At 43.1% G+C, this 20,225-nt stretch overlaps 1 protein-coding gene across 4 annotated transcripts in view; it reads right to left on the bottom strand.

Annotated features, from left to right (window-relative positions):
- The window catches only part of GPATCH1 (G-patch domain containing 1), a 55,673-nt gene that overhangs the window by 10,694 nt on the left and 24,754 nt on the right, over positions 1–20,225 (bottom strand). For all 4 annotated transcript variants that reach the window (XM_086351763.1, XM_086351761.1, XM_086351760.1 and 1 more), the window contains 8 exons: positions 17,695–17,774; positions 14,302–14,506; positions 12,190–12,486; positions 10,969–11,147; positions 10,365–10,492; positions 9,544–9,680; positions 8,750–8,916; positions 660–876 (listed from right to left, as the gene is read on the bottom strand). In XM_086351763.1, the coding sequence (XP_086207889.1) occupies positions 660–876; positions 8,750–8,916; positions 9,544–9,680; positions 10,365–10,492; positions 10,969–11,147; positions 12,190–12,486; positions 14,302–14,506; positions 17,695–17,774 (1,410 nt within the window). The remainder of the gene's footprint in view (positions 1–659; positions 877–8,749; positions 8,917–9,543; positions 9,681–10,364; positions 10,493–10,968; positions 11,148–12,189; positions 12,487–14,301; positions 14,507–17,694; positions 17,775–20,225) is intronic.

Raw genomic sequence — 20,225 nt, 5'->3', positions numbered from 1 at the left:
ATTTTGCCATTTGCAATACCATGGATGGACCTGGAAGGTATTATGTATAGAGAAATAATTCAGACAGAGAAAGACAAACACAGTACATTATCACTTACATGGGAATATAAAAAATAAAACAAATGCATAAATATAACACAACAGAAGCAGACTCACAGACACAGAAAACAGTCTAGTGTTTACCAGTGGGGAGCGATAAGGAGAGAGGGGCAAGAGAAGGGTAGGGGATTCAGTGATACAAACTACTACGTATAAAATAAGTAAGCTACAGGGTATCCCCTGGCGACCCAGTGGTTAGAACTCCGCACTTTTACTGCGGGAACTAAGATCCAGTGAGCTGCAAGGTACAACAACAGCAACAGCAAAAAAGCTACAAGGATATATTGTACAGCACAGGGAACAGCCAAAATTTTAGAACACCTTTAAATGGAGTATAATCTATAAAACTTTTGAATCACTATGTCATATACCCAAAACATAATATTGTAAATTAACTATACTTAAATAAAACTTGTTTTAATTTAAAAAACACGAAACTTAAAAACATCATCAGTTGCTAATTATCCTGGTTAAAAATTGATACCAAATGAAGGAGCAGCTTCCCTATAGACACCACTGTTTTCTTTTTCAGATTCCAAAGTCTGAAATATCTGACATACCTTGTGCCACAGATGATGCTTCAACCAAGTGAGTCTCTTGGGAACTTTTGAAGTCCGCTTCCCTGGTACCCTCCTGATCATCCTCACTGTCACCTTGCTCATCCTCAGAGGACGAAGACTTCTCATCAGAGGAGCTGGCAAAGATGGCCTTGAATAAGTCCATGGATGGGCGGCTACCCTCTCCTTCAGTCTGTGAATCCACATCTTTGTTCACTACCTGTATTAACAGTGAAATGAGAATCAGAGGTGAAGAGGCAAGGATGAAAAGAGCTACACATTCTAGAGCATGGCTCACGCACACGCACAGGTGCTCGTGTCTGTACTCATGTGTGTGGGGCTCCATATCCACACATTTGCTAATTAAACATTGATCACTCACGTATTATCATTTTGTGGTACTTTTCTGATTCAATACCTGTAGACCACGCTGACTGGTAGAAGCAGCTGAAACCTCTCATGGAAATAGGTCATCAATCAGAACTGCAACAGACCCAGAAAAAGGCAGCAGGGACTAGCACAGCACGTCTGTCCCGGTTCCAAAAGTCTATCTGAGGCTTCTATGGTGGTCCAGTGGTTAGAATCCACCTTGCAAGGCAACAGACACCGGTTCGATCCCTGGTCTGGGAAGATCCCACATGCTGAGGAGCAACTAAGTCTGTGAGCCACAACTACTAAGCCCACGTGCCCTAGAGCCCATGCTGCGCGACAAGAGAAGCCACCGCCGTGAGAAGTAATAGCCCCCGCTGCTGCAACTAGAGAAAGCCGTCGTACAGCAACGAAGACCCAGCACAGCCAAAAATAAGTAAATAAATAATATAAAATAAAAAAAAGTCTATCTGAGCCTTTAGAAGTCCAAACACGAAAGGTAGTGAAGACAGTGTACTCAATAAAAGGTGCTGAAAACTGGGGACCTTCTCATTTGGATAGCAAGATCAAACCAGTAAATCCTAAAGGAAATCAACCCTGAATATTCATTGGAAGGACTGATGTTGAGGCTGAAGCTCCAATACTTTGGCCACCTGATTCGAAGAGCCAACTCATTGGAAAAAGACCCTGATGCTGGGAAAGACTGAGGGCTGGAGGAGGGGGGGGTGTAGAGGATGAGATGGTTGGATGGCATCACTGACTCAATGGACAAATTTGAGCAAACTCCAAGAGACAGTGAGGGAGAGGGAAGTTTGGCCTGTTGCAGTCCCTGGGGTCGCAGAGTTGGACATGACTGAGTGATTGAACAACCACACAATGGGGAGAGTGCGAGGAACACACTGACGAAGTGGTCCTGGAGCTCCCCTCTGCAATTACAGGTCACCCTTCCTAAAAGCAGCCGGGATGGAGGGTCAGGCTAGTGACTTTGTACATACCCCATCCTATAAACAGGGACAAAGGTATGAAGAAGGCATGGTTCCCACATCCCAACAGCTTATCACCAGACAGACATGGGCGATCTAAAGTACTACGTGTAAACAGCAGCCACAAGAGTGGCTGAGATCAGAATCCACTTCAGTCCTTCCGTTTTACCACTGAAGAATGTAGGTTAGGAACGACAAGAGGCTCTGTCAACGACGCACATGTGCTATACATAAACACACACATGCTACATGCCCCAGGTGGGCCTGGACTCTACCCAGTGGAGCTCTCATTCTCGGCCAGTAGTCCCTCCCATATCCCACACCACCTCCAATTTCTGAAGCAGAGTTATAAACATGTGAAGAAAACCAATACAAGATGGAGTTTGTGACTGTGTAAAATCCTTTCCCATAGAAAAAAATTAAGGATATCATTGTCCACTAAAAATAACCAGGGCACCTTGGAGTAAGGACTGACTCTAGAATTGGGGCTGAGATATAAAAAGATGAGCTTAGAACATCTAACTGTGCCCAGAAAGTGAGGACACACTCACAGCGTAAGAGGGATGTGCCAACGGCACACAGGAGCCACACTGAAGGGGCTTCAACTAACCAAACCGGGACAGCTGGAGCATTAAAATAAGTTGGGGCTCCCCTGGCAGTCCAGTGGTTAAGACTCCACGCTTCCACTGCAGGAAGCACGGGTTCAGTCTCTGGCCGCGGAACTAAGATCCCACACGCCACACACTGCGGTCAAAAAAAAATGACAGTACTCGATTATCCCTTTGGGTAAAATAGGAAACCGTGGGTCCACAGGGATAAAAATAATTTGATGAGGGACAGCGTGTTTATATATTTCAGAGCTCTTCAATTTGTATCAAAAACAAAGTAAAAATTATAAATAAATAAATGCACTTAACTACAAAAGGGAAAAGACCAACTTCATAGTGGAGAGGTCCGGCCGATACCACCTTACCCGAGCAAGCAAAGTGAGAGTCAGGAACAGGACAAATCAACGCCATGCGCCACTTTGGCAGGGCACGCTGAGACCACAGCGGCACCCCTTCTCAAGTGTTCCTGCCAAAGATGCAGGTGCGGGTCTAATCCTAAGCAAAGGCCAGACGAGCCCAAACTGAGGACTATTCTACAAACCGCTGGCCCGTAACCATCAAAAGTATCGAGATCATGAGAGTCAAGGAAAGACTGAGGAACTGTTCCAAGACTGAAGGAGACTAAAGAGTCGTGGCAGCTCAATGCAGCGGTGATGCTGCGCTGCACTCTGGCTGTGAAGGACAGCTAGTGGATCTCGAACGGGTTGGAGGACTGGGCAGTAATAACGCATCAATGTTGACTTGCTGATTGTGATGGATGTTCCGTGGTTGTATAAGAGAACGCCCTTCCTGGGACTTCCCCGGTGGTCTGGTGGTTAAGAATCCGTGAAATACAGGGGACAAAGATTTGATCCCTGGTCAGGGAACTAAGATCCCACATGCCTCCTGGCAACAAAGCCTGAGAGCCACAACTAGAGAGAGTCCGTGCACTGCAATGAGAGATCCCACATGATGATGAAACACAGATCCCGTGAGCTGCAACTAAGGCCTGATGAGGCCAAACAAACACATAAAAAGAGGATGCCCTTCTTTAAAAGAAAACGTGGGTGTGATGGGGCATCCGACTGGCAATTCATACTCAAGTGGTTCAGGAAAAAAAACTGTCTACACTGTATCTAAACTTTCAAGATTGTTTCAAACTTTTCAAAGTTATAAAAATGTCAGGAGAGAGGCTAACAGCGAAGCACAGGAAATCATAGCCACAATTCCCTATAAAAGTCACGTATTTGATATTTTTATGACAAACCACAAACACCAAAGTCACATGCATGGACCATTACTGAATGACACTGTTTGCAGACAGTCCTGACCTTTAATAGTGTCTGTATTATTAAATGTCCCTTGGTGTGGGAAATGGCAACCCACTCCAGGATTCTTGCCTGGAAAATGCCACGGACAGAGGAGTCTATGGGGTCGCAAAGAGTCGAACACGATTGAGCAACTGAGCAAATATGGACATTATTAAATGTACATGAGTATATAAGACATTCTACACTTAGATAGCCACAGAAGATGTTTTTTTTGTTTATATTTTTTCCAGAATATAATAGGAGCTGTACTGAAATTAAACAATTAACAACATACACCAAACACACAACAACTACATCTACAAAGCTCCCTAACCACCACCACCCCCACCTTCCACCAAAAGTGTGCACATTCACAATCGTGGTGATTCAGGGAAAGAAATTAATTAACTCAGAAAGGGGAAGAGACCCCGCTACGGTCACAATCGAATAACTAAAAAAGCAAGAACCAAGACATTTCAGTCAAAATTATCTAAATACTATCGCAACATGATTTGAGAAAATCTAGAAGGCTTTCTGGAGAAGGAAATGGCAACCCACTCCAGTGTTCTTGCCTGGAGAATCGCAAGGGCGGGAGAGCCTGGTGGGCTGCTGTCTATGGGGTCACACAGAGTCGGACACGACTGAAGTGACTTAGCAGTAGCAGTAGCAGAAGGCTTTCTAACCCAATGACCATATCACAGAGCCAGAACCCCCGGGTTTTATACCATTAAACCCCAAAGGGCATGGTTCCAAATCCATGGTGGCGTGGGGGATGGCTGCTGCTGCTGGGCTCAGCAGGAGGGGGACCATTTTTTCTGACCATAGGAGCTGTGGTTCCAACAGTCTGGAGTGAATGTCACTGCTGTCTTCCCCGGCCTGCCCTCCTGCCACTTGACTCCAGACAGAAAAGTCACAGGAAGTGCAAGGCAGAGCAAGGAAACAAAAGCCCCAACTTTCTAACTGGAGGACTTAAAAGGCATGTCAGCAATATCAGGAAGAGGAGGAGCTGAATAGGGTGATCCAGGGGTAATGAGTTTCTTTCTGCCTCACCTCTGAGCTCAGGGATCTGATTCTGAACAGCAAACCATAGCCTTTGATAACAGAACTATGGGATTAACTACCAGCCAGATCCCAGACCAGCCACAAGGAACAGCACATATGGGAAAGATCTGAAGAGTACTATATAAAGGCTTTGAAAACTTGAAGAGCATTTCAACCAAGAGTGGTTAGAACTTGTAGCCTGAACCTAATTAGGTCCATTGTCCACTTAAGCAAAACAAAACAATACAAAACATCGAGATTCTCCTTAGAATTTAAACAAGACCCAGAATCTCATAACATTAATATTCAAAGTTTCCAGAATGCAATCCAACCTTGAATAGGGAAAGTGTTAGTCACTAAGTCATGTCTAACTCTTTACGACCCCATGGACTGTAGCCTGCCAGGCTCCTCTGTTCATGGAATTCTTCAGGCTAGAATACTGGAGTGGGTAGCCGTTCCCTTCTCCAGAGGATTTTCCCAATCCAGGGAACAAACCCGGCTCTCCTAAATGACAGGCAGATTCTTCATCATCTGAGCCACCAGGGAAGCCCAAAAAGCCTATAGCACCTGATATTCCCAGGCATTCTCGCATCCAAGTACTAACCAGATCCCTGCTTAGCTTCTAAGATCAGATGAGATCGGGTACATTCAGGGTGGTACGGCCAGAGACAAAACTTACTTGGTACACAACAAACAGGAAAATCTCAACTTGCAAAAGATAATCAACAGATGCCAACCTCAAATGACAAAAATCAAAATGACAAAAATGTTGGAATTAGAAGATAGATTTTAACGCAGCTATTATAACCATGCTCCAAGAATAGAGACAAACAAATGAAAAGATTTTTTAAAAGTCTTAGCAAATAAATAAAAGATATAAATACAATAACCCAAGTTAAAAATTCACTGGATGGACTCAATAGCAGAATGGAAATGGCAGAGAAAAGACTCAGTGAACTTAAAGACAAATCAAGAGAAATTATCTAATGTAAACAGAGGGGAAAAAAGATTGAAAAACAGAACAGAGGTTCAGAGACCTATAGTATAAATTCATTTAATGTCATCAGAGTCTCAAGAGAAGCGTGAGAATGTGTGCAGAAAAATGTATCTGGGGGAATTCCCTGGTGGTTCAGTGGTTAGGATTCTGCAATTTCACCGCTGAGGACTTGGGTTCCATCACCAGTCAGGAAACTAAGATCTCATAAGCCACTCTGTGTGGCAAAAAAGAATTTTTATAAAAGAAAAATATTTGAAGAAAATAATAGCTGAAAATGCCCCAAATTTGTTCAAACACAAAGATTCAAGAAACTCAGCAAACCCCAAACAAAATAATCTCAAAGAAATTCACACCCAGATACATCGTTATCAAACAGCCAAAACCGAAGACAAAGTGAAAATCTTAAAAGGAGTCAGAGGAAAAAAATCACGTCATTACAAGGAGAGGAAGAACAATGTGAATGGCTGCAGGTTTCTCATCAGGAACCACGAGGCCAGAAGGAGGTGGTAGAATATTTTTAAAGAACTGAAAGAAAAGAACTGTTGACCCAGAATTCTACATCCAGCAAAAATATCCTTTAGGAATGAAGATGAAATACAGGATATTCTCAGATGAAGGAAAATTAAGAGAATTAGTTGTTGGAACTGCTTGGAAAGAAATGCTAAAGGAAGGAAATGATAAGGGGGAAATTTGGAACTTCAGGAACAGAAATGGTAATATCCAAGTAGATCAAACATATTATCTCCTCAGCAGTTCTCTAAAATATGTATAACGATGGAAAGCAACAATTTAAATATTGTCTGCTGAAGTTTTTTGAGAATATATATATATTAATATGTAGCATATAAGACAACAACATAAAGCAGGGAGGGTAAAGGGATTGCACATTCCACTCAAAGTGATAAAATATCAATTCTAAATACATGGTGAAAAGGTTAAGTATGTGTATTGTAACTCCTAGGGCAATCACTGAAAAACAGAGTAAAAAATTAGACAAATTAAAATGGAATACTAAAAATTATTAAAGTAATATGAAAGAAAGCAGTAAAGGAGAATCATAGGAATGAAAGAGAGGGAATAGAATACAAATAATAAAACTACAAACCAAAATCCAATTATATTTACAAATAACATTAAATGCAAATGGTTAAAACATACAAAGATTAAAACACACAGATTATCAAAATATATTTAAAAATAAAAGACCTAATAACAATGACACGCTGTTTATTAAAAACCCACTTTAAATGTAATGATAAAGAGTAATATTACATAATGATGAAAAAGGTCAATTCACCAACAAAACGTAACAATCCTGGGAATTCCCTGGCAGTCCAGTGGGCAGGACTCTGCACACTCACTGTTAAGGGCCTGGTTTCAATCCCTGGTTGGGGATTGATCCTGCATGCCGCACAGGGTGGCCAAAAAAACATAATACCTCTATATAAAACAATCCTCAGTGTGTATGTACCTAACAAGAAAAGTTTCAAAATACAGGAAACAAGCACTTGGGAATACAGTATGGCAATTTCTTACAGTGACATCTGTATGTACATATTTCCCACCAATCCCACAATTAGGTCTTTACCCTAGAGAAGCGTAAACTTACGTTCACACACAAATCCACACACGAATATTCACAGCAGCTTTAGTTATGATAACCAAAAGCTGCAAACAACTCTAAGTCCTCAAAGAGTGAATGGACCACGACGCTGTGGTGCACCCATACAACGAAATATTAAGCAACAAACCGGGTACACACCCAGTACTGAGGAATCTCAAAGGCATGACACTAAGTGAAAGAGGCCAGTCTCAAAAGGCTATTTATGTATATTGCCTGATTCCACTTATATAACATCCTTCAAGGAACAAAACTATGGAGACTGAGTTGAGAGCAACGGTTGACACGGGTTTAGGGTGATGGGAGGGTATGGCCACAAAGAGATGGCATGAGGGAATGTTTGAGGTGATGGTATCTCTCCGCATCCTGATTATGGTGCTGGTTCCATGAACTTACATATGTGTAAAAACTCATTGAACTGTATGTTTTTTTAAACAGTCAAGTTTAAGGTATGTTAAAAATAAAATAATTTTAATGAGGCTATTAGAAATAAAACCAACTTTTTATTAAGCTCAACTTTTAACTATTAAAGCAGTCTTTTTTTTTTTTTTTTTTTTTTGCGGGGTGGGGGACACACCTCACGGCTTGTGTGATCTTAGTTCTCTGACCAGGGATTGAATCTGAGCCCTGGCAATGATGGTGTGGAGTCCAAACCACTGGACTGCCTGGGAATTTCCACAGCAATAGTTTTTTAAAAACCCAATGAATATTTTCTCTATAGTCTCCATAAAAGGGAAACTTGTTACTTGAAAAAATCATATTTTCTATACAATACACTGAGTTTTGTTTCAGTGTCTGACATTCAGTGAAAGCCATTTCAGGTAGAGATGTTCATAACCTCTCCTCAAATGATTAAGGCTATGTCTGAAATTGTTGAACTGCAGAGCAGACATAGACAAACTACAGCCCATAGGCCAAAGCCAACCCACTGCCTGTTTTTGTAGTTTTCCTGGAACACAGATGAACTCATTTTTTTTTCCATATTGCCTGTAGTTTCTTTCGCACTCACCAGCCAAGGTGAATAGCTATGGTACTGTATGGCCCACAAAGCCTAAAATATTAATATCTGGCCTTTCACAGCAAAAGCTTGCTTACCACTGCTATCGAATAACAGCAAAGCATCACCACTGGGAAAGGCAAAGGCCACAGTCAGCCTGGCAAAGACAGCCTGAAAGCCCTGAATACCTTATTCGAGACTGATTCCGTCGCACGCGCTTCCTCTTTGTTTACTAATGGGCTGGGCTCTGGTTTAGCTGGACCAACTTTTGATCTAGCCAAACTTAAAAATTCACTAATGGAATCTTCTTTCTTTTCTTCTTTAGAAGTATCCCATCTGGATGGTTTTCTTGATTCTGAAAGGTAGGACATAGACCTAATATCAGAATTAGCAAGCAAAAGGCAAGCTCTACACTGCTGCTGCTGCTGCTAAGTCGCTTCAGTCGTGTCCGGCTCTGTGCGACCCCATAGACGGCAGCCCACCAGGCTCCCCGGTCCCTGGGATTCTCCAGGCAAGAACACTGGAGTGGGTTGTCATTTCCTTCTCCAATGCAGGAAAGTGAAAAGTGAAAGTGAACTCGCTCAGTGGTATCTGACCCTCAGCGACCCCATGGACTGCAGCCTTCCAGGCTCCTCCATCCATGGGATTTTCCAGGCAAGAGTACTGGAGTGGGATGCCACTGCCTTCTCCAACTATGGCTCTTTAATTCATTCAAGAACATCAGTGAGCCTTTATGGTCCAAGCACTGTGCGAGGTGGTAGGAATGTGGCAGAGCCCCAGTCACAAATGGTGTACACCGGGACCATGTCAGCATGAGCTGATGTACTCATATAAACAATCCTTTTAACAGGAGACTTTGCACTGCTTGTACCCTATGGGTTAGATGGGTAGTTGAACGGCTTGTACCCTTTACTTTTGTCTTCCCAACAGGGTAGGGGCTGAGACCACAGTCAGCACATGGACCTGGGGAAGCCCCACTCACTGTCGGAAGCTCGGTGCTGTGGAACTTTTTCACTTGATGCTTGAGTCACAGGTGAGGAAGCTGTCTCAGGGATCGTCAGAAAGTTGAAGACTGAGTATTTGTCACGTTTCACTCTCGGTAAGCCAACTAAAGTTGAACTGGGGGTTGAAAAGGAAACATATATATAATTTTAAGAACAACTGCAAGGATTAAAATCAAATTCCTGTGAAGCTGCTCATCTCCTGTTTTTCACCAGCAGCCCTTCAACTTGACTAAAAAGATCCCTTAAGATGTTTTTGCTTCTCAAAGCAATTTTAGAATTTGGAATGTCTGACTTCAGGAGCCAGGAGTTTTTTCTTATTATAATAAGAGCCAGAATTTAACTCTGACAATGGATTTCCATGAAAAAAAAGTTCCATTGCTAAAAATATGCCTAAATTTTCTGACAAAATCTCTGATTCAACTGGATATGCTTTCTTGCCACGTTTACAATCAGATAAGTTGTTGAATTCATGTAACAAATCAGAAAACATAAGTTTCATTTTAAACGTAAACTCTATGTGCAGGATTAAAAAGGTGACAAATTAGACAGACATTTTGTTTTTGTAATTTGACATATCTGAGTTTCCTATCTTCAGTACAGAATAAAGTTTGCTAAATGGAGGTCGGCTTATTTTTTTAGTAACAAATTAAAACAAGTTAAATCTGCAAAGTCCGCAGTTCAAAGTACTTACAACTAAGTTCACCTAGAAAAACAAAAATTTTAATGGGTATGTAAGGGGAAAGTAAGCTTTAACACACGAGCATAAGTACTGACATAAAGGCAGGTTTATCAAACTTACTCTGGATAAGGGTCAGGGACATTAAACCTCTTACACAGAAGCTTGTCAGGGTGCCACTCAAATGTGTCTCGGGTAAGCTTCCCAAACATCTTCATCTTCACAGCCGACTGCTTGTCACTGACGTCATTCTGGGAAAAGACAGTCATCCGTTTCATCAAGTGGCCACACAGCTGGCCTGCTTCCCCATTTACGAGTTTTCAAACAATCTCCCAAAATTCCGAAACAGCTTATGCTATATATCTGCTAAAGTACACTGCAAGTTAAAAGAACAAACCTATTTCTTATTCTATAGTGCCATGTATATTTTGATGCTTTTCACCAAAAGATTTAATGTATCTGGCCACACAGTGTCTTCATTTTAAAAATTCAGCATTGTAGGAGGTACTTCCCTGGTGGTCCAGTGGTTGAGAGGGACGTGGGTTTAATCCCTGGTTAGGGAACTAAGATCCCACATGCTGTGGAGCAACTCAGCCCACGAGCCACAACTAGAGAGCCCGTGTGCTGCAACTAAGATCTGAGGCACCCAAACAAATAAGTAAATAAATAAATAATTTAAAAGAATTAAAAAAAAAAAATCAGCACATGGGGAATGGTGGCAACAGACCTCTTGGTCCCGAGGGACTTCCACCTGCTCAGAATCGTCCTCCTCCTGGGCGTGAGTGAACCGGGAGGACAACGTCGAGTGGGAAGACGCGTAGAGCAGGGCTGCCCGGGCAAACTCGTCCCGCTCTCGGCCTCGCTCCCACTCTGTCATACCGGGATCCAGACAGCGTTCCAGAGCATCTATGGGGGAGAACAAGGAACTGCTTCACTCCTAGGAAAAAACGGGGAACTTCTAGGAGATCAAATTGTGCACGCCACTGCAGAGTTCAACCAAGCAAACACAAATCGTTAGCAGCCTGGTTCTGAAGAGCGTGGCACTGAGGTACTTGGCGGGTAATTGTGCTCCCTTCCTCAAAATGATGTTTTTATCTGAAGCACCAATAGTCTACCATGGTGAACAGTTTGATAACAAAATAATTTGTTAAGTAAATGTTTTATTAACCCCCCAAAATGATGCTCTTGTTGAATTCTGCCTCCTGCATGTAACAGAGAAAAATATTGGGAGACTAATGCTTGATTCAGTTTTCAAAGCCAGTAACTTATTTCTAGTTCTAGACAGTGAAAATTCATCCATATACTGTATTCCAAAATTTGAGCAGAAAACACTTCTTTCTCTCTTTTTGTTTTAATTCAACAAGAAAACATCAGGGATGTAAAATCTTGGCACAGTACACAAGAATATGCTTTGAAAAACCAACCCCTCTAATTTGAGGACATGCTCTCGTAGGACTTCTGCGTATGTGAGCAAGCTCGTGCCTCAGCCTTGCCATATTTACTTCAAAGATCACAGAGTGACTTTTTTCCCATGCAAGGGTTCAACAGCCAAGTGTCTTTGTAAGTCAAACTTTAGACTATGATTTAGAGCTACATGGTTAGGATCTTAAGACAGAGTGGGAAATGACCTTGTTCTCTTGGCAGGAAGTGCAACCCTCACACAGAAGTCAAACATTTGCAAACAGAAAATGGCCTGTAATTTAGCATTAGCCAAGGCACGCTCTCTATTTAAACAGCTATCTTTGGGACCCGAGATACAGAGAAACACAGGCTAATTGTTCCTGCTTTCTTAGGTCAAGAGCCAGGGCCTTGAACCTTTTCAGTGCTCACAGCAGGGCAAAGGAAAACTGCCAAAGCAGGACACCTCAGTTCTGAATCTGGGCCTCGGGTCAGAACAGCAAAAACACTCCCCCTGGTGACACGTGGTACACCCCGGCCTAGCACCCACCTTTCTGACCCCGTTTCATATTCGCTAAAAATTCTTCATATCGTTTTTGCTTTTCTGGATCTTTAGCGAAAGGTTTGAAGTTGCTGGTTCTTGTGCTGGCCATCCCTCCACTCAACGCCATGTGCCACGAGCAGTGTCCGACGTCTGGAGACAAGGGCTGCGGTCTGCTGCCTGAGGCACTCTGGGCCAGGCTCCTGGCCCTGAGCTGAGCGGCTTTAAGGTCAGTTGCCTGCTTCACTTCTTTGAGTCTCTCTTTATCTTTCTGGGACAGAAATTCTAACACTGAAGTGGGTGCCCCTACAAAGAAACAAAAAGAGAAAGAGATTAGATATGTTGTTAAGACATCTATATTCACATTCCTTTGCACATATACATTTGCAATATCACAATTTTATGTAATTGGAGGGGAGTATTTTACATGCAGTGTCATCTGTATTCATACCGTCCCTGTGGACTAGACAGGAATAAAATAACGACACCTCCGTTTTAAACTTGGCAAAAGTGGGGGCCAATACTTCGATGTTTATCAGGCCAACGAGTGCTCCTAGGGAGAGGGACGTGACACTGCAGTCTCGGGGCCTCCATTAGCATAAGTCCGGGCTCAGAGCACGGTTACCCGTCACGCGCTAGTATCACAAATGCCCACTGAGCGTCTACTCCATGCTGGGCCTGGGGCTGGGAGAACAACACATACGAGGTCCTGCTCTCACTAATGAGGGAGACGGACCCTAAAGAAGCAAGAATCAACACCAGAAGACTGCCATGAGAGGAGGACTATGGGGGGAAAAAATAAAAACGGAGTGACCTAGATGAGAGGACTGCTCGTAGCGGGAGAGAGAGGATAATTAACAAACAGTGGGCAGGGAAAGCCTGGGAAGTCTCTCTAAAAACACAATATCTGAGGTAAGTTCTAGTAAAAAGAAGGAGCTGGGAATTCCCTGGTGGTCGAGCAGTTAGGACTCTGCATTTTCACTGCCGAGGGCCTGGCTTCAGTCTGTGGTCGGAGAACTAAGATCCTGCAAGCCTCACAGCAAGGCAAAAAAAAAAAAAAAAAAAAGCCAAAACAGGAGAGAAAAGAGAGGCAGAGGCAAAGTAAAGGCCTGGAGACACATCAGGGGTGGCAGGCTCAGAGGGCAGGAGGGGGGATCACAAGGCTGGACCACAGCGGGGTTCACGGAGAGTGGAGGAGGCTGTGGCCTGAAAGGCAGGCAGGGTGGGGTCCACAGGGCCCCAAGAGCAGTAGGGGAGGATTTCAGGGGAGTAGGAGGGGAGTCATGTAGTTTGACAGCTCTTGAAAGGAACTAAGGAGGCAGGGAGGAAGCGGCTGCAGTGATCCAGATGAGCGAAGGTGGGCACAGAGACCAGGGTGGCAGCAGTGGGAATGCAGAGAAGTGGACGGCGTCCCCACGCCTGGTGAGGGCAGACTGAGAGGACTTGCAGAGGGCCTGGGTAGGGCAGGGGAGGCAGGGGAAGAAAGGCGCTGAGAATTAGGGTTCCTGTGTTCTAGGCCGGGCAGGGGGCCGCTGGTGGTACCACTGACTGAGAAGGGGAAGGCTGGAGAAAGAGCAGCTTTGGGGAAGGAAGTGGGGAACCAAGAATTCTCATTTGGTCTACTGTATTTGAGGCTCCCAAACCAAGCCCAAGTCCATCTCTCAGTGGGTGTTTGGGCTCCAGCCTACAAGGGGATTCTCCGTATCTATTCATCCATTCAGACACACTCACTCCTCTCAGGCTTTCAGGAAAAGACCCACAGTACCCTTTTCCCCAGAGGAAAAGAAACCATATGCTCCCAGGCTGTGCAGAAAAATGAAGATACACATGGCTCTGGTCTTCACCTCATTCTTGGACAACTACCAAAAGTCTGGAAACTGCTGCACTTAAGACAGGGCTTAGAATTTTAATGACACAACTCAAACTGATGATGAAACAGCAAGTACTAAGTAGAGGCTGTGTACAGTTAAGTACGCCATTCACAATCACCAACTTTTATTCCCACAGCCTGGGAGTACAAAATTATGTAAAAACTTCAATGGAAAAAGGACGTTCCATTTTGCTTTGGGTAGCTCCGGTTATTATAAACATCATGATTTTAACCTTCTCCGTGGCACATACCTTGAATAGGCGTCTCTCCTAGCAACTCTCCCCGCTTGCAGGCATTCAGCTGGTGCCTACTACGTGTCCCTGGGTCATTTGTTGGCTTCCCGGCTGACTCTGATAACACCTGAAGTAAGTGGGAGTTCTCTGAGGTTGCGGCCACCACGGGTCTGAAATAATGCACTGGTCGATAGTCTCTTGGCAATTCGGGTGGTGGATAAATCTTAAAAAAAAAATACAATAAAGCAAAATTCGGAATATACAGGCAGCAAGGTGATGACGTTTTACTGAACCAAGAAAGCTCATTACCTCTGGGCGTTGTTAATCCCACCCTTTCCTAGGCAGGGCGGCAGCCCCAGGAACAGCCTGCCCAAGTGCCCAGGCAATACCCATCCTGGATGTGGAGGGGCATCAGAACCACCCTGTTCTCAAGGTCAGACATTTTAGATATCACCCCGATCACGCTTAACAGAGATGCTACTGTGCATGCTTTGTATCATAGGAACAATAATGATAACTATGATAACTATAGTTAATGCAACTGGTTCACACGGAGAACTGGTCCACTGTGAATTAGAAAACTTAGAAAAGTATGATTCATGGCTTAGCTTTTAAAAAATAACTTTAAATAAGTTTTTTTTCCCTGTAATCTCTCCTAGTTTAATGTTCAAAGAGTATGACTGATTAAAAAATGTTCTTAGGGTGCTATAGATATATTTGAAGAGTATTATGTCTTGGCTTAACTTAGTTATTTTTAAATTCAGTATTCTTTTTCTGGTTTTGTTTCCATTTCAAATAGGAGTTTCAGGCCTTATTTTTTTCTTTGATCAAAAAATTTTTACTTAATTTCAGTACTTCACTGAAATTAAAGTACATTTGGGAAACTCAGGCATTCCTTTAGCTTATCTGTTAATTTTAAAATTACTGCTCTAAATGGTCCTCCTTGCTCCTGGTCTAACAAAAACATGTTTAAGGACAGTCCTATTTAATCAATTTTCTAGATTTTTCAGCTACCTGGCATTCTGAGCTCTGTGATCAGTGAATCACTGACTGTTCTCAGCTCCAGCCACACACTGCACTCACCTGGGGGGTTTAACACTACTGGTGCCTGCATTCTGTCCCATAAAAAATGTCAGCTGTGGTTGGAGTGTCCCAAATTTCCCAGGTGGCTGTAAGGTGCACCCTGGGGTGAGCACCTGGTCCGATGAGAGTCATGAAAGAGTGCTATGATCATCATTAGCAAATCTCATTTTTATCATCTTAGCATGACTGCCTTCTCTGAAAAACACAGACTCCCAAATCAGCCAGGAACATTCTCCTGTTACCATGACACTAAAGTCCAGAAGAGCGTGGCAGAAAAGAAGTGTGTGTATACACGACTCTTCTTCATTCTCCTCTACTGCATTCAAGGGCTACCCTGATGGCTCAGTTGATAAAAGAATCCGCCTGCAATTCAGGAGACCCGGGTTCTATTCCTGGGTTGAGAAGATCTGCTGGAGAAGGGATAGGCTACACATTCTGTAACATTCTTGGGCTTCCCCTGTGGCTTAGATGGTAAAGAATCTGCCTGTAATACGGGAGACCTGGGTTAGATCCTTGGGTTGGGAAGATCCCCTGGAGAAGGGAAAGGCTATCCACTCCAGTATTCTGGTCTGGAGAATTCCATGGACTGTATTGTCCATGGGGTCGCAACGAGTTGGATACGACTGAGCAACTTTCACTTTCCCTGCATTCAAAGCATTTCACTCCCTCTGCTAAATCGTTGCTCTGTTTCGCCTCTGGATGCAGAGCCTGGGTTTTTAGGCACAAATTAGAAAACCTGCCTGTCCGTGAGAGGTTCAGTGCACACAATCCCGCTCTGAATTGTTCATGCCCAAAGCCCTCTCCAGTGAGGAACCACCAGAGTCCTTCTCTCCATTTATACATCCTGCCCACAACACTGGGTTTGTCTGTCTAGCTCTCTCAATGAGCAGGAGCTACTTGGAGGCCAAGACTTAGTCTTGAACACTGAGTAGAATAAGTACTTCTCGACCGTTTTAAAGATTTGTTTTTAATGTGGATCATTCTTAAAGTCTTTATTAAATTTGTTACAATATTATTTCTGTTTTATGTCTTGGTCCTTCGGCCATGAGGCATGTGTGATCTTAGCTCCTTGACCAGGGATTAAACCTATACCTCCTGTGTTAGAAGACAAAGTCTTAACCACTGGACCACCGGGGAAGTCCCTCTCAACTGTTTTAATGCTCCCTTTCATTCGTATAAAAAACTCATACTCCCCTTTGACATTTCTGGTAAACGATAGCAGCTAACTACATGCCCCATACTGTTCTGATATATTCTGCTCACTGTTTCAGTAACTATCACAACTAAACAAATCAAAGCCACTGTAATACCACATATAATTTCTCAGGCTGTGCTGTTCCTGGCTTCCCAGGTTCTGGAGAACTACAGGCCAAGCCACAGAGATACTTAACAAACGTTTACTGAGTCAAAAACAAAAAACCCGTTAAAATGTGGATCAATCTAACATAAGGATGCCAAGGAGGTGAATGGTCAGACACCCCTCCTGAACTACCAACCACCCACCCAAACCTATGAGCATGGGGCTCTGATAGGTTGTTAAAGAACCATGTGTCCAAAGCTGTAAAAAAGCTCACAGAGACAGGACTGTCTGGAAAGGCATGGAGAGTTCTCCCCAGGATCGACCCACATGCTCCCAGCTTTTCTCCCTTCCAGTTGGCACAAGCAAGGAGCCCAGGGAGCCCTGCCCATAGCAGCTAATGTGCTCCATGGCTGCCAGGAGGAGTCGGGACCAGGAGCTGCTATGGCTCTTTGAAACTTTCTATAAGTTACATTGCCCCTAGGGTTGTATCAATTTTTTTCTCCTACCAGCTTCTAATATAATTCTTCCTTAATGGAAATAACCACTCACTTGAAGCTCAGATTTAAAGGATTAGCAGTTAGGGACTTCTCTAGTGGTCCAAGAATCCCTAGTGGTTAAGAATCTGCCTTGCAATGCAGGGGACAGGAGTTTGATCCCTGGTCAGGGAACTAAGATCCCACATGCTATGGAGCAACTAAGCCCAGACCAGAACTACTAAAGCCCATGCACCACAATGAAGGATCCCGTGCGCCACAACCAAGACCTGATGCGGCTGAATAGATAAATATATATATTAGGGAAAAAAACTCTTAAAAAAAAAAGATTAGCAGTTAGATGTTTTGGACACAGTGTGGCTGCTGACTGACATTTCCAACGTAGAATGTTTCCCTGGACCATTAATAGTCACCAAGCTGTTGCCTCAGTTAACAGAATTTATTTATCTTTTCAGTTGTTAATATAATAACTGAGATTACACAGCAGCAGATATTTTAAACATTAAACCAGCAAGGAAAAAAAAAAAAACTTACTTTCTTGGAAGATAAAGGTTTAGAAGCCAAGGAAAAGCCATCCAAAATTTTGCCAACGTAGCGAAGGTCTTTCTCTGATTCTACAAAATGATGTAATTTGATTAGTTCCAGAGGCAAAGAAGATTAGAATAGGACAAAAGACCTCAGTTTTTTATCTCCAAGATCATAAAACACTATATGTCACTGCTATCAGTAAAAGGGAGGAAAGAATGGCCTGTAAAGCCCTCACACCTCTGTTGACTCAGTGACCAGCAGCCCAGAGCACACCGCCCTGTGCAGATTAGGCTGCCCATGGCACCTCCATCAATATTATCTAGAAAAAGTACCTGAGGTCCTAAGCTAAGGGGCACCAGAGAATATACTCTATGGAGTAAAAGATCTCAAAACCATCAAAAGAACAATTATGGATAAAAAATAAAAATAACTTTGAAAGAGTCATGGAGAACCATGGGGCGACAAACTTCCCAGTTTCTTTAGCAACCATCCAAATAAGGCACGGAAGGCAGTATAGCCGGGGACTAATTAAAGGTGCTTTCGTCTTCTTCTCAATTGAAATTCAAACAAAGACAAAGATCACTAATTCAGGATAGGACTAAGGCCCTCTGACTTGCAGCTAGGGATGGTTTTATTGGACTCAGAGACAACCCCTTAGATACTCAAGGACTGTCTGCACTTAGAGGTTATGCTGAAAATCCATATGCATGAACTGCATTTTCTGTAGCCAAAAGCCCCTGCTACATGACCACCAGCACTTACACAAGCTGGGTGTTGAACCCTGAAGCAGGCATGGCTACGTGCTGTGTAGGTGGTGCTGAGGTTTTAAACCATTTATGACGCAGCACTGGCCAGTAATTACCCTCCCCTATGGTCTCATTCTTTGTACTTCAGCTGACTTAGAATGTTTGTACCAGCTTCTGGAAATCCCTAAAATCCTGTAGGGAGATATAGGACTAAATTTTACATTCTCAGAATTTTGTATTCTTTTAAAACCCAGCAATTTCACTTTTATGAATTTGTTCTGAAGAAATAAATAAACGTCTATACACAGAGAGCCGTGAGACTATTACAGCCCTATTGATCAAAAAAATAACAACAATTTAAAAATCAGCTATGGAGGCTGGCTACATATAGATTCACTCGGTGAAAAACCGTAAGGTCAGAACTGTAGATGGTGTGACCCTAAGGGGAGGGGAGGGGACTGTGGCAGAGAGGTAATAAGGGGAGGGTGAGGAGCTTAGAGGGAGGCACCAATCCAGGCTTGATGCGGAGAGGAGGGGGATTTAAGGCAAAGGTGCCATACAAAGAAAGAGCCAAAGATTTGGCGGAGAAGGCAGATTTAAATATGTATTTATTATAGATTAGTAATTACTATACGAGTCGGACACGACTGAGCGACTTCACTTTCACTTTTCACTTTCATGCATTGGAGAAGGAAATGGCAACCCACTCCAGTGTTCTTGCCTGGAGAATCCCAGGGACGGGGGAGCCTGGTGGGCTGCCGTCTATGGGGTCGCACAGAGTCGGACACGACTGAAGTGACTTAGCATAGCATAGCATATAAATAATATGTTAACATTAGTAATATATATATGTGTGTATATATATATATATAAAACAATATATATTAATGTTGATATAGCTAGTATTGGGTTGGCCACAAAGTTTGTTTAGGTTTTTCCATAGACCTTATGGAAAATCCCAAATGAATATTTGGTCAACTATAAGGAATAACTAGCATATGGCAATACAAGTTATAATATTAATTAATGTGTTATAACGTTAATATTATATGTCTTCTTTTCAGTTAAAAAACCAATACATAGTCTTGGGAGAAAAATCCGAAAATACAGGTGAGCAAAAGGAAGAAAATAAAAGCAGCCTAGTTCCCACTCGGATGTGACGTCTACTAACGTCTGGCTACACACCCAGCCAGCACCTTGTATAAAACCCTATTTGTTGGGCTTCCCTGAGAGCTCAGTTGGTAAAGAATCTTCCTGCAATGCAGGAGACCCTGGTTCAATTCCTGGGTTGGGAAGATCTCCTGAAACAGGGAAAGGCTACCCCCTTCAGTATTCTGGCCTAGAGAACTCCATGGACTGTAGTCCACGGGGTCCTAAAGAGTCGGACACGACTGAGCGACTTTCACTTTTTTAGCGGTGACGAGGACAGAGGTCACTCACACACGTATAGTGCTGGGTCTCCATGGGACAGGTGAGTCACTGCCATGCTCACTGCCAGAGGCACAGAGAGGCAGAGCAGCCTGCCTAAGGTCACGGCCGATTACTGAGGAGAGCCAGGACTGGAGCCCAGGAAGTCTGTCTTCAGTCCGTGTTCACAGCCATCAAGCAAACTACTTCTGAAGACTATTTTTGCACCTGCTCTTTTCTCTTCTGGAAATGTAAAATTGACATTATTTGGGAGAGTGATGCTTAGATTATTGAGATATATTTTCTAAGTGTTAGATCAAGCTTGACCTGACTACAGCTAAAAATGTCTAAATGGATTGTTTTATTTAGATTCTCATCTTACTT

The sequence above is a fragment of the Bos grunniens genome, chromosome 18 (assembly GCF_055505025.1).
Source record: "Bos grunniens cultivar Pamir isolate PY7600 chromosome 18, Bosgru_T2T1.0, whole genome shotgun sequence".
In the NCBI taxonomy this organism is placed as follows: domain Eukaryota; kingdom Metazoa; phylum Chordata; class Mammalia; order Artiodactyla; family Bovidae; genus Bos; species Bos grunniens.
The sequence above is the reverse complement of the archived record's forward strand: the minus strand, read 5'-3'. Positions and strand labels throughout refer to the sequence as shown.